Genomic DNA, 12,669 nt, shown 5'->3' on the forward strand with positions numbered 1-12,669 from the left:
AATTCACCGTGATCGAGTGAGAGGGGATTTTAACATTTATATCCTGTGACCACGCCATCGCACGCCACTGGTATGGTCTCGATACGTAATAAAGAAATTTCATTTTGTTTTCTTATTGCCATTATGTTATTCTCTGCACATTTGTTCACATCGTGAATATGTTGAACTACAGTTAGCAGTGAGCTAAAGTTAGCACCTAGCATCGGACATTATTCGCCATTGTTTGATTCATGTCCTGCCTCCTTAGACACTTCCAGAGCGAGCTAACTAGCCTAGCAGCTGACCACTACGTCAAACATATCAGTTGGCTATAGACCAGGGGCTGTTTGGTCCACACATGCCTACTGGTAGTTTCAAACTTCATCACGTTTTTAAATGTATAGAGCGAAAGCTAACCTACAAGATAATGGGGGTACATTTATATTCCTTTGAAATGAATTTGATTAGGTTTTATTGTCATCATACAATGTCTGTCTGTCATACAATATAAAAAAGTGTGATCTCTCAGTTTTTCTGGTTCAGCGTTTGAAACATTGTCTTGCATTAAAAAGCACCTTCACGACCATTTCAGTTAATAATATCACTACATTTTGCTTTTAGAGCACTTCATTAGTAAATCCCAATGTGCTACAGAATTTAAAATTTAAAAAAACAGCAAATTTATAAAGAACAAAAGCAAACATACTGAAAGGTTATCAGTGTTTGCATGTACCTAACATTAAAACATGCCATGATCAGTTTTGCAGCTCATGGTGAGAAACTATTCTTCTGTCTACTGGACTGTGAACTTATGGTTTGGTTTCTAGCAGCAGATGTTTCAAATGTTGAGATACAGATTTGAGTCTATTTCCCACCACAACAGTTTGTATGTTGGCTGCCTTGTGAAATATCTTGTTCTAGCCAGGAAATCAAAGTTATTTTTCAACCAACTTGCAGAATCAAAACAAAAGATGGTCATCAATGCATGCAGCTTGCAGCTGACTCTTCTGATCAGAGCATCCACGTTCTAGTCCACCACACTCAAGTGGATGCTTTTTCTCAAGGAGGATTCCTGGAACCTGTAGAGAAGCATTGAACATTTGCCACAAGCTCTCCAAAAACTGTCTTTGCTCCCTTAATTTACAAAATAGAGGATTCAAACTACATGTTTTCTTTATGGTTAACTTCCAACAACAACATTAGTGATCAGCAATGTGTTGTCTGCTACCTCAAAAGTAGAGTCAACAAGGAACACTGAGGCCTTTTATCAAGGGAGCTCAAACTGATTTGCAGAGAAAACATGAGCATGAGTTATGTTAGAGGGGGAAACCTGTATGAAATCAACCCATACTGCAACCTCAGCACTTTTATTGCATGTTTTACAGTGTAGCATAAGGGTGTGTCCAAGCTGGGAATAGAAGCAACACTTCCAGCCTATTGCGCTTATAAAAAGTCACATAACCTCCCTGGTTTGCTCTTTATCACTCAAATAAAGACACACATGCACAATCTCACAGAAGCGCAAAAATCAATACATGGCTCAAGGCAAGATGTGTTGAGGCCTGACCCTGAAACCATAGAGCACAGCTAGAAATGTGGGTGAATCTGCGAAACATGCACAAAAAAGTAAACAGCCAATAAAGGAATAAGGATGCAGTATATTTCTCTAGCTAGTTAAAACACACACTTGGTCAGTGAGTATATAATTACAAAACGCTCATCTTCCACCGCAATCATAGCTGATTGGGATTTCATGCAAATGTTTTGGGATTTAAACAGACAGACATGTGATTGGTGAGCTCCAGAAGGTTGGGACATATTGAGCTCTCTAATGCAAATGACACCATTAGTAAAAGTGTGTGGCCCCAGGATAAATCAAAAAGGCGGCATTGATGCGTTTTATAATTCCTCTGTATCGTAGTGTCGCCAAAAGGAAGTAACCTTTCGTCAGAAATGTGCATAGCTACAAGAGTGCTCATCCCAACACAACATAAACTTGTGTTGAAAGTGTGTTTTGTTTGGATTGACTGGCTGGGTGAGTTTTTTCACATAGCACCAACACCTGGGTGTGGCTTATTAACACTAGCTGAAAGTGGCCGGACAATGTCAAACAATGACAAACGCCTGCCAGTGGTTGCCCATTTATAGACGAATTCCCGGGACAATAGATTGGCTGGCTGGCCCAAAGTGGTTCTATTCATTTGCAATTGCAGGCAAGAGGTTGTTGTCCTGAAGTGGGCAATCAAGAGACATGTGCATCTGCAGAGTGGAGGTACAAACAGAAAAACAAATGCCCAAACGCAGAAAACATACACAAGGTGCCTGCATCCATAGTCCATACACGTAATCAAGCGAGCACACATCCGTGCACAGCAGTTACACTGGCACTGCAGCCAGTGTGGCCTAGAATAGCATGCAGGCTACATTCCTCTGCCCTCCCTCCTCTGCCTCTCTGAAGCCAACACACAGCAGACTGCTGGGTCACATGGACACACAGTGATCACAGTGATCTTGGAGATGAGGTGTGCATGCACATACCAGAGGAACACTGCAACACTGACACACGGGGCAAATAGATAAGTAGGTGCAGACAAGTTGGGGACACAGCAGTGCATTGCAGATAAAAGCGTGCATAGACAGATTATCTATCTATCTATCTATCTATCTATCTATCTATCTATCTATCTATCTATCTATCTATCTATCTATCTATCTATCTATCTATCTATCTATCTATCTATCTATCTATCTATCTAAATCAATGACTGTCCTTTAATTGTCCTCACCTGTCATAAGAGCAGCAGTTACGAACAAAGATAAGCAAGATGTCTAAATTCTTGTTCAAAAAGAAACAGTGGGGAGGAGGGTATTTAAATTGGCTACTATGTCACAGCCTCTACAACAGCCCCTTTTTTCTACGCCCATGCACAATTATATTAAGTAGGGCCAATAGGAACAAAGAAGAGGCAGGACCGAGGCTCCACCTCTCCCCGACTGCCTTCCTCTGAGCTTTTTAGATGTACATAATCCCTGAGTTGACCCAGAAAATAGGCAGTCGTTTCAAGATCTGATGCGGCAGTCTTTGTGCACACCGTCCCTGTTAGAGCATGAAGCGTAACCCTGTGGAATACATACTGTAATTCAGAGGAGATTCGCCTTTGCAGAGGGAAACTGTTTGGAGAGACGGAGCCGAGGCAAAGTCGCGCAACTTTGTGGAAAACGTAGCGGTTACGGGTAAGTGATTCTTTATCGGATTGATTTGAAGGAGAATTTGGGGTTTTTGGACTGTGGTGGTCTCAGAGGCTGCTACTCCATTGTTTGCATTTGCATGTTTCTAAAAGTCGAGGTTGATCAAATTGTATTACATTTGACTACACTATCGGGAATAATTAAAGGCAAACATTTGAACAGATCCACCAAAAGTAATCGGAGAAAAATCGAAGCCTTTGTTGAATTTTTCCCTGCCTTGTTAGAAATGTGGTGATTCAGCTGTTGGGGAGATGTTGCATGATGTCAGTGTTCTTTGTTGCAACCTTACGTGCGTAAAATGTAACAGATTTCTGCTTTACTTGGCATGCATTATACACGGGATTTAAAGAAGGCATTACGCGATGCACACACATATTCCCTCCTTTGTCGATCTCCTTCGTGCATTTATTATCTAGTCTAAAATGTATCCAAACAATACACGTTAACCTGTGATGCCAACCTGGGCGTTCATTCATATGCACAAAGAGGGGAGGTTTGGTGAAGACTAAATACGGGGTTCAGTTTTCGCCAAAAGGTAAAGGAACCTTGCATGTATTTTTTTTCCGGGAGCATCGCTTGTTTAACTTGAGGCTGAATGGTGACGGTGGAATGTATCTTTGTTTCTTGTTATTCAATTAAGGTGAAGCGTGTTGGCACTACATTTAAACAGACCAATGTGTAGGCTATGAAATAGCCCTGGATTATTTAAATGGATAGACCTTTTAATTGCACAAGAGAACATCAGCTGGTTTGCCCTGCTGTACTTTTCATTACATGCTTGCAAACATCTTGTCACCCTTGCATTGTCCTAACAGTGTCTCCTCTTCTCGCAGACAGGAGGCATGGCCGACCATCTGATGATGCCCATGAATCACAGCTCAGCAGGCGCCAGTCTCCACGGTTACAGGATGGGCATGAATGGCGGCCTGCCGGCAGGTCACCCGCAGCATGCCAACCAGCAGGGCATGCGGGCACTGCCCAATGGTCAGATGATGCACTATGGTGGAGCCCAGGCCAACATGGAGAGCGCCATGAGGCAGCGACAAGGCATGGTGGGCGGGCCCATGAATGGACAGCTGAACGGGGCCCAGATGGGTCACCACCAGATGACCTCTGGTAACATGATGTATAACGGTCAACCACAGCAACATCACCCTCAGCAGCAGCAGCATCACATGCACCCACAACAACACCAGCAGCAGGCCCAGCACCCACAGCAGCAGCAGCAGCAGCAGCAGCAACAACAACAGCAACAACAACAACAACAGCAACAACAACAACAACAACAGCAGCAGCAGCAACAACAGTTCATGAACGGAGGGTTAACATCACAACAACTAATGGCCAGCATGCAGCTGCAGAAACTGAACACCCAGTACCATGGACATCCACTGGGGCCCATGGGGGGAAACCACATGGGGCCCACTGCCCAGTACCGCATGAACCCAGCTCAGCTGGCTAATATGCAGCACATGGCTGGGCCAGCTCTGGCCCTGAATGGCATGGATGCGGACATGATTGATGAGGAGGTTCTGACCTCGCTGGTCATGGAGCTCGGTTTAGACCGGGTTAAGGAGCTGCCAGAACTCTTCCTGGGCCAGAATGAGTTTGATTTCATTTCAGACTTTGTCAACAAACAGCAGCCCAGCACTGTTAGCTGCTGAGAGGACCTTATTTACAGGGGAGCACAACTGGAGACAGAAGAGTGAGAATTGTCCGGGATGGATGAAGAGAGCTCATCTCTTTACATTTACTTTTGCGGGCACCTCCATGTTCAGCTAAAGTGGTGGCGAAGGGTGCACAGAAGAGAACTCTGGATATCCACAGGGAACACACAGGGTCTCACGTGTGGCCAGAGGAAGGCTGGCTTTGAGACCCAGCTCCACCTCTCTTGATGCCTGGACATGAATGTAATACAGTAATGCTGAAATTCTTAAAAAGCCACTCTGAACAATGCTATGACACTGTGTAGCCTCCAAGTCTGGACCCCATGAAAGCTAACCAGTTAAGAGGTGTATTTATTTGTTCCTATCTGAGAAAACTGAAGAGCCGCCACTTGTTTTTTGGAACCAAGTGGTTTTGATGATTTTTTTTTTCTCTCCAGAGTAGAGTGAGAGAGAAAATGAAATTACATTTCCCCACTCATGAATTATAATTCTATCTGCTCTAGCATTACATATAAGCTCAGATGGTAAGGTTGTCTGAAAAGACGCAGAGTCAGACTTGACAGAAGTACAATGTTATTTTATCTGAATGGGAGTCTCATGCAGATCTTAAAAATGGTTCACTTTTTCTGTGAAGTGCTGCCTTTTTAGATGTGATGTCCTCAAAAATCCTACTGCTTGTACTGTATGAAGCTGTAAAACTCCAACATGTCCACACTGTTGTGTTCTATTGGAGATGTAGAACCGCCTTAATCGCGCAGATTCTTATTTATTGGTTGTTTATATTGTCCCCACTTTTTTTGTGGTCAAGATTGGGGGGGATGGTCTTTGTGAAAGGGGTTGTTGAGGATCAATAAACATGGCCTGAATAGAAATGTGGCCTGCTTTTCCATTCATTGCACAGTTCTTCCCCCCAGGCAGTGGAGAGCTAGCTAAGTGCTTAAGTTAACCTGTGGGTGAAGGGAAACCTCAGTTTCTCTCAAGTCCAGGATGGGAATATTTAAACGGATGCATAATTGATACTTTTTGAAAAAGATATATGCCCTTCTCCTGCATTTTCTTTGTCTTATCTTTTCCCTATTTTGACATTTTCCCTGCTATAAAGACAACGAGTCGCAGACAGGAACATGACTGACACATTATGATAATTAAAAGCGTCCCTTCTGGTTAGCAAAACAGCAGCTGGATTATGTTGGTGTACATCTGATATGACATCTCAGGTAATGATAGCCAAATTAGATTTACTGTGGATTGTTTTCTTGGTTGTAATCAGGCTAATGCCATGCACTGACATTTAAGGTTGTTATAATATTTATGGTCATTGCTAAATATTCCGTCAAAGGTTGGTGGGGTGGCAAAGCAACATTTGAATAATTGGTTTCTCTCCTGCACCCAAACATTTTTTTTCCTTGCAGAGTGTTAAGAGCAATGCGAGCGTGTGTGTGTGTGTGTGACTGGGGGAGGTGGAAATGGCCAAAGAATGCTTACCTTGATGGGGGTTTAACAGACTTACAGCTTGTAAGCCCTGAGTCAAAGAAAACGCTCCTTTCTTGCCCAGCTCCTAGTCCATGGTGGGAGAAACTGACCATTGGCTCAAAACAAAAATGACTAGTACAAATAATAAAAAAAGACTGTCTTCTTCCATCCCTTAAACACAGTTGGTTGGAGGAGTAAAACAAACGTATGAATTGCATTCATTATGAAATGAGGGTAATGAGATGTTCTGTGGTGGCTGAATTCACTGGATTGTTTTCCACCTCCGGGCTATGAAATGTTTGATTGTGGTTATGTTGGGAATAGCATCATCGCATTGAGCTTCTCATGTTGACAGGAAAGATGTCTTTACCCTGCAATGTGAGCAACAAGGGGGAAGTGAGAGCGCTGTAGGAAAGGGAGATGCTGATCGCCCAGATTTTGTCAACGTTTCGCTTTCAGCAACCTTTTACTAAAGATTCAGAGCTGAAGAAGGACATGTTTAAATGGCACATTGCAAAGGGAAATATCTCGCCATATGATGGCTCAATTCAAGTAACACTGACTTGCTAGAAAGGTGTGTGTATTTTCAATGCCTGACACTTATCAAGACTGTCTTATAAGTAGGCCAACAGCCCTGGCGCAGTGCTTAGTAACGGCTGCAGGTCCCTCACTCAGTGCCAATCTGGTGGTGATCTGTTGTGTGTGGTACATGGGACATGTTGGCTCAATGTCAGAACTCTGTCTCCTCATATATCTCGTAATTGCACGCTGCACGATGAGCTCCTTGTTTAGCCCCAATTAACTGCAGAGTTTTTTTTCTTACTCTTGGTTGTGACTCTGCTATACAGGCAAAAAGCTAACTACACACAACAGTCCTGTTTGCTCTCCTGATCCCTTGTTATGACTGCCGAAGGCCCAACAGAGACCGGTCTAGATGCAGGCTGAGCAGGGTGGGACACCCTGAGACGGTTTACAGTTACTTCTGTTTTTCTTGCTTTCTCGTTCTCAGCCCACCCACGGCAGCTGCTCAGTACAATGCTGTCTCTTCCTGTGGCTGTTTTCTCAGTATAAGTCAGAGAGCAAAAGCCACATTTTGATAGAGATGAAAAGTGAAAGAGACAAGATTAAAAGAAGGCTGAGAAAAAAAAAACGTGAGGATTTGTCAAGTTTACAATTATAAATGAGCTGGAGGGATTTTTGTTCTTCTTGGGGATTTCTTTGCTGGTTTTTCCCCACAACAATTTTTACGACTCCATTTAAAACCCCTTACTTAAACGTCACGCAATGTATGCTAAACGCAATCCAGATTGGATTCCTCTCTTTTACGGCATAATTGTGTGCACATTGTATGTGTGGATGCATTTAGTATTGTCAAGTCGTTTCTTTGCAGGCTTTATTCCAGCTGGTGCCAAGCCAGAGCTCATGGTAATCTCAGGCCCTAGTGCCAGTGATGGATAGGTGGTCATTTGCTGCTGTCACGCATGGCCACGTCTTCACATGCATGCAAGCACGCAAACAGACACACACACACACACAGAGTATCAGCACACAGCCTGATCAAACAAGCCTACATGGATACCTCAATATCAGCATGAAGCCACTGGAAGATAAAGGTTTTATGTCTCATCCGTCAGTGTGTTCCTTACACCTACAGTGTGTATTATTGGTGCAAATGAGAAAACCCCATGAGTGAAGGGAAAATGTTATTGAATTAAAAAGGTAATTTTGAAATCTGACATAACTGAGCATACCTTTAATGCAGAGCCGATTAATTTTGAGGTGAATGAGAAGAATGTCCAAGTGGGAATAACTGTAAGTGTCGAGCATTAAGTGAAACACTTGATGAAAGTGAAATATACGGCTAAAAAACCTGCATTTCCCAGACGAGCAGATGAGTTATTTATTGACAACAAAAGGCATGTTTCACTCCATGTGTGAATGTTGTGCACGAAAGAAACATGTTTGAACTTGTCTGCTTTAACAAGAGACTTTGGAGGCCTTTTGTGCATTTTATGTGTTAACCGTGTGTGTGTGTGTGTGTGTAGAATTGAGTGTTTGTGCTGGCAGGGGGTGAATAAACAGCAGAATCCCCTCAGGGGCAGAGTTCATTCAGTGGACAAGTTGCTCAAGCCGAACTTCCTGATTTTCTAGCTGCTCACTCACCTTGTAGCTGCTGCGCTCGACATGCGGCCACAGGAGATTCTACTCTTTGCACTCTTTGTTTTTACCACCTTAAAAAGCATTACACACATTACAGGGATTTTATTACCGCAGGTCTCCAGAAAACATCAGTTGTTGCACAGTCGGATTTGCTGCCGGCCTTTTTAGTCAAACTCAGCGTCTTCTAAGCAGCAAAAGTATTTCCTTTACTCACACGAGGGGAAAAACAATATAATCACATCACGCTTTCTCTGCTGGAGCCACATAGCTGAGCCTTGTCTGAGGATTTTTTTGTTTGTTTTCCATATGAAGTCAGCTGATGAGGCTTTTAAATGCAGCATGTACCTTGCTTAAATGGATCCTCCAGAGCTAAGTGGCTGATTTTGGCATGTTGGGGCAGGTGACACAGAGGTTGCCTAGTGACGAACAACTCCACCTCCGTCTCCTCCTCTGATGAACCCCCCCCCACCACCACCACCTAAAAAAAATCTGAGGTTGAATGGTTTGCCAGTTCTTTGAAGTAGAAGGAGGGGGTGTAAATAATTTATTTTCCTGCACACAGCTGACACGTCCCCGCCGAGCCGGCTCAAACACATCGAGGTGTCCCAACAATGTCTAAAGGTGGTAAATATTTAAGGGCTGTGTGATTTACACGCTAGAGCCAAACGGAGCAGATCAGCAGCTTTTGCAATGGTGGCAGAACGTTACCCTCATGTGTCAGCACAAATCCTGCAGGGGTGAACCTCTGACAACCCTCGTCAAAATAATGTTTTATAAAATATTTAGGCTCTTTAACAATCAGGGATTATCAAAAGGGAAATATTAAATAACACTAATTCAGCCGCGAGGTGTTCAATCTATCGAGGTGTTCCTTACTTTTGCAAATAATAAAGAGGTGAATCTAACAGTTTGTAAAAAAACAATAAGCCTCACAAAGGCAATATTTGGTACCAATGCTTTCTCAGAAGTGAATATTGTTGCCTTCCCCTTCCTGTTTTTGCTGTTTTATTAGACTCAGCATCGTCTAACAAGCGCAGAAAAATGAATTGTGCCTGCCGGGGGGGGGGGGGGGGGGGGGGGAGAGAGAGTTACAGGTTGGTAGGTTGGAGTCGAGGGAAACAGTATTACCATGAGCTATGTTCTGTACACAGTGTCTGTGTGAGCAGGACTTTAAGCCTGCGTGCTAATCTGGTGACAGTGGCAAGCACATGCTACAAAGGCAGGCTAACAGGCTATAGGCTGGGGGTGGAATTAATACAAGAGAGCAGAGCTTGTCAGGCTTTACAAGTGTTATCCTGCTGGGGAATTCTCCATTTACACTATATTCAATGTGTCAATGCCAACAAAATAATCATGTGCACACACCTTACATTCCATTGTTTGAGCGTTGTAGACTCAGATCTTTCTATTTTTAAGTTTTTTATTTATTTGGGATCATGGAGAGTTAATACCCACTATCGTGTGTTATTCACATTTTCATTGCAGGAAAATCCTGACATTAGCCCGTCCACACCATCTGTAGACGCAGGGATGAGGGGCGAGAGCTGTCATTGCACAGTTCTTAGCAGATATTATCTCCCAATCAAAAGTCAACAGAGACACGCAAGTGAAACAGGTCTACGGCCTCATTTATGGAAGCTGATAAGATTAAATGTGACTTCAGGGAAATGTGTCACTTGGCAAGGCTGTCAGTGTCATGGATAACAAAGCCTATTCAAAAATAAATAGAGTAGTTGGCTCTTCTTCAGTTGGGTGTCTGGGTTCCTCTGGAAAGGCCACATTTTTTGACTATTCAGGCCCTCATTGTTTAGTTTTATCAAACCACTAACGTTCTGTTAAACAGCTGACTGATAGAAGACAGAAGTGTCCAATAATAGCAGAACACTTTGTCCAAAGAGATGAGGTCTGCTCATGTAAACTAGAGCCACACATTCTTCAACACGTATCTGTGTATATGCCTTTCATCTTGAACTGATATGATTTCTTGTTCTCGTAGAACGTATAATGCTGAAGCAATGCTTGGCATGATGTAGAAATGATGTAATCACATAGTTTGTAAAGCACACTGCACTCTGACCCTTCAGTTTTCAAACTGCAGATCGACCTCAGCACATGCACATGCACACAGTCCCAGCTGAGCGGACACTGGTCAGCACCACAGTTGGATGACGTTGTATGATAATTTTAAGTATGCTTTAGTAAAGTCTTTAAAGTATGCAGCATTTGGAATACCATTGCATTATCATATTGGTGCATAATTCACTTTGAAAAGATTTAATTTCTTACAAAAACAATACATGCCATAATATTGGTATCTGTGGATTTACCACTCTTAAATCAGTATCGCTTTCAGTCTAAAAATCCCATCTTGGCTGTGTCTTAAAGCTTACACTTCAGAAAGCATCATGTATGTGTGCACAATCTGTGTAAAAAAGATCAACATGACAAAGATAACAGGCATCTTATACAAAGTGAGCGCGTCAACTGACTGCATCAAAGGCATGCTGGGAATTCCAGTATCAGCTGGAGAGAAGGCTTTGGACTGGGAGCGCCCTCTTTTTGTGCTGACTCTCTTTTACTGTAGCTCTACTCACACTTTTCTGTCGCGTGAACATGCCAGGCTGGTTCTGCATGAACTGAAGTGATACCTGAAAGCAAAGAACCGAAAGTGTTGAGTTTTTTCCCCTCTCTCTCTCTCTCTCTCTTTCTCTCGCTCTGGCTCTCTCACAGTTGGAGCTGATCTGCCAGCCCACAAAACTTCCTTTCGTATATAGTGAAACTCTGCTCTACGTAGAGTACAACTCTATGGGGTAAAGGCAGTGCATGACTCAGGAGCACTGCACAGTAATGTTGGTAAATATCTGGCCAGAAATTCCCCAAAGAACCTCATGTGACTGTAATCTATAGCTCTGAAGAAATGACACATTTCTTTAAAATCGCGTTATATACAGTAAGTGGCTCTTTTTAAATTAACGTTAGTTTTAAGAGCCAAAGTAAAAACTTGCCTCACAAACCCAACATGCAGCACAAGGAGCTGTTGTTTCTATAAATAGCACTGGCTTCATGCACAACACTGACTACTATAACACACACAACAAGCACAGGCATCAGCCACGAGCCCTGAGCTTGTCACATGTGCCTGAGCTGAACACACAAAACACAGCACAGATTGTGTGTAAGTGTCATATGCTCGCTCGCTCGCTCTCTCTCTCTCTCTCTCTCTCTCACACACACACACACACACAGGCGTGCATTCATTCTCATCCATGTCAGTTAGAATCAGAGGGTTTGGTCACTGTTTTCAACCTCTTGTTTTCCTGTTTTCACTTGAAGGATGTGGTTACATGATTCTGCCTTGTGCTGAGTTGTTTCAGCAGACACAAGTATGTCTGTCGCCCACAGGCCTAATGGCACAATCATGTAGTCACAGAGGCAATGACAGCGATATATTCACAAAGAACAGCGTGAACAATGGGTCCACATCCTCATAAAAGGAAGAGGTTCTTTAAATAATTCAGAATAACTACACAGCAATAAAGGAGAATTGCTGACAAGGGAGCTGTAAAACAATAACAGCATGTAGTCATCTTTAGGTGGGTGTAAAAATATCACTGAGATGATCATGCTGTTTGTAACAGATGGAGATATGGCCACCCATGGCACTGCATGACAGTGAGTCCCAAGGAGACATGAGTGCACACAGGTAAGCAGGGCTGTGCTGCCCTCTGTTGGTGAGCCACTGCAAATGAAAACAACAAACGTTGAGGAACTGGACGCGTTTGTCTTCTTTTTTAGTGGTAAACTTTAGTAAACTTATGAATGAAATAAGACTGTTAGAAATCTAAATGCATGCATGTTCTTATGAGACCTTTAAGTCTGTACATTTTGTAAATTGTACTTTTTTCCGTGTGCGACAAGAATAAAAGATTATATTATCTCATCTTATTTTAAATGGCACGCATGTCAAAGTTTTCATGTAGCATGCGGCACTAGCTCAGTCTGTAGGGACTTGGGCACGGACCAAGTTTGGAAACTTCCTGGGAACTGCCTTGGTGCCCTTGAGCAAGGCATCAGAAAACTTGCTCTGGAGCTGTGGGCAGCCCATTAACTCTGAGACCTCTCTATTAATGCACGTCCATAA

General features: G+C 43.0%; 1 protein-coding gene across 2 annotated transcripts; it reads left to right on the top strand.

Moving 5' to 3' along the window:
- Positions 1–2,957: 2,957 nt before the first annotated feature.
- Positions 2,958–5,767, top strand: cited4b (Cbp/p300-interacting transactivator, with Glu/Asp-rich carboxy-terminal domain, 4b). Of its 2 annotated transcripts, none has more exons than XM_079344333.1 (2): positions 2,958–3,213; positions 4,066–5,767. In XM_079344333.1, the coding sequence occupies exon 2, from the start codon at positions 4,071–4,073 to the stop codon at positions 4,890–4,892; it is 822 nt and encodes a 273-aa protein (XP_079200459.1). In that variant the 5' UTR covers positions 2,958–3,213; positions 4,066–4,070; the 3' UTR covers positions 4,893–5,767. The 2 variants fall into 2 exon arrangements, with proteins under 2 accessions (XP_079200459.1, XP_079200458.1); XM_079344332.1 differs by having other exon boundaries at positions 2,959–3,213; positions 4,062–5,767.
- Positions 5,768–12,669: the final 6,902 nt, after the last annotated feature.

Source organism: Symphodus melops (genome assembly GCF_947650265.1).
Source record: "Symphodus melops genome assembly, chromosome: 5".
NCBI classification, from domain to species: domain Eukaryota; kingdom Metazoa; phylum Chordata; class Actinopteri; order Labriformes; family Labridae; genus Symphodus; species Symphodus melops.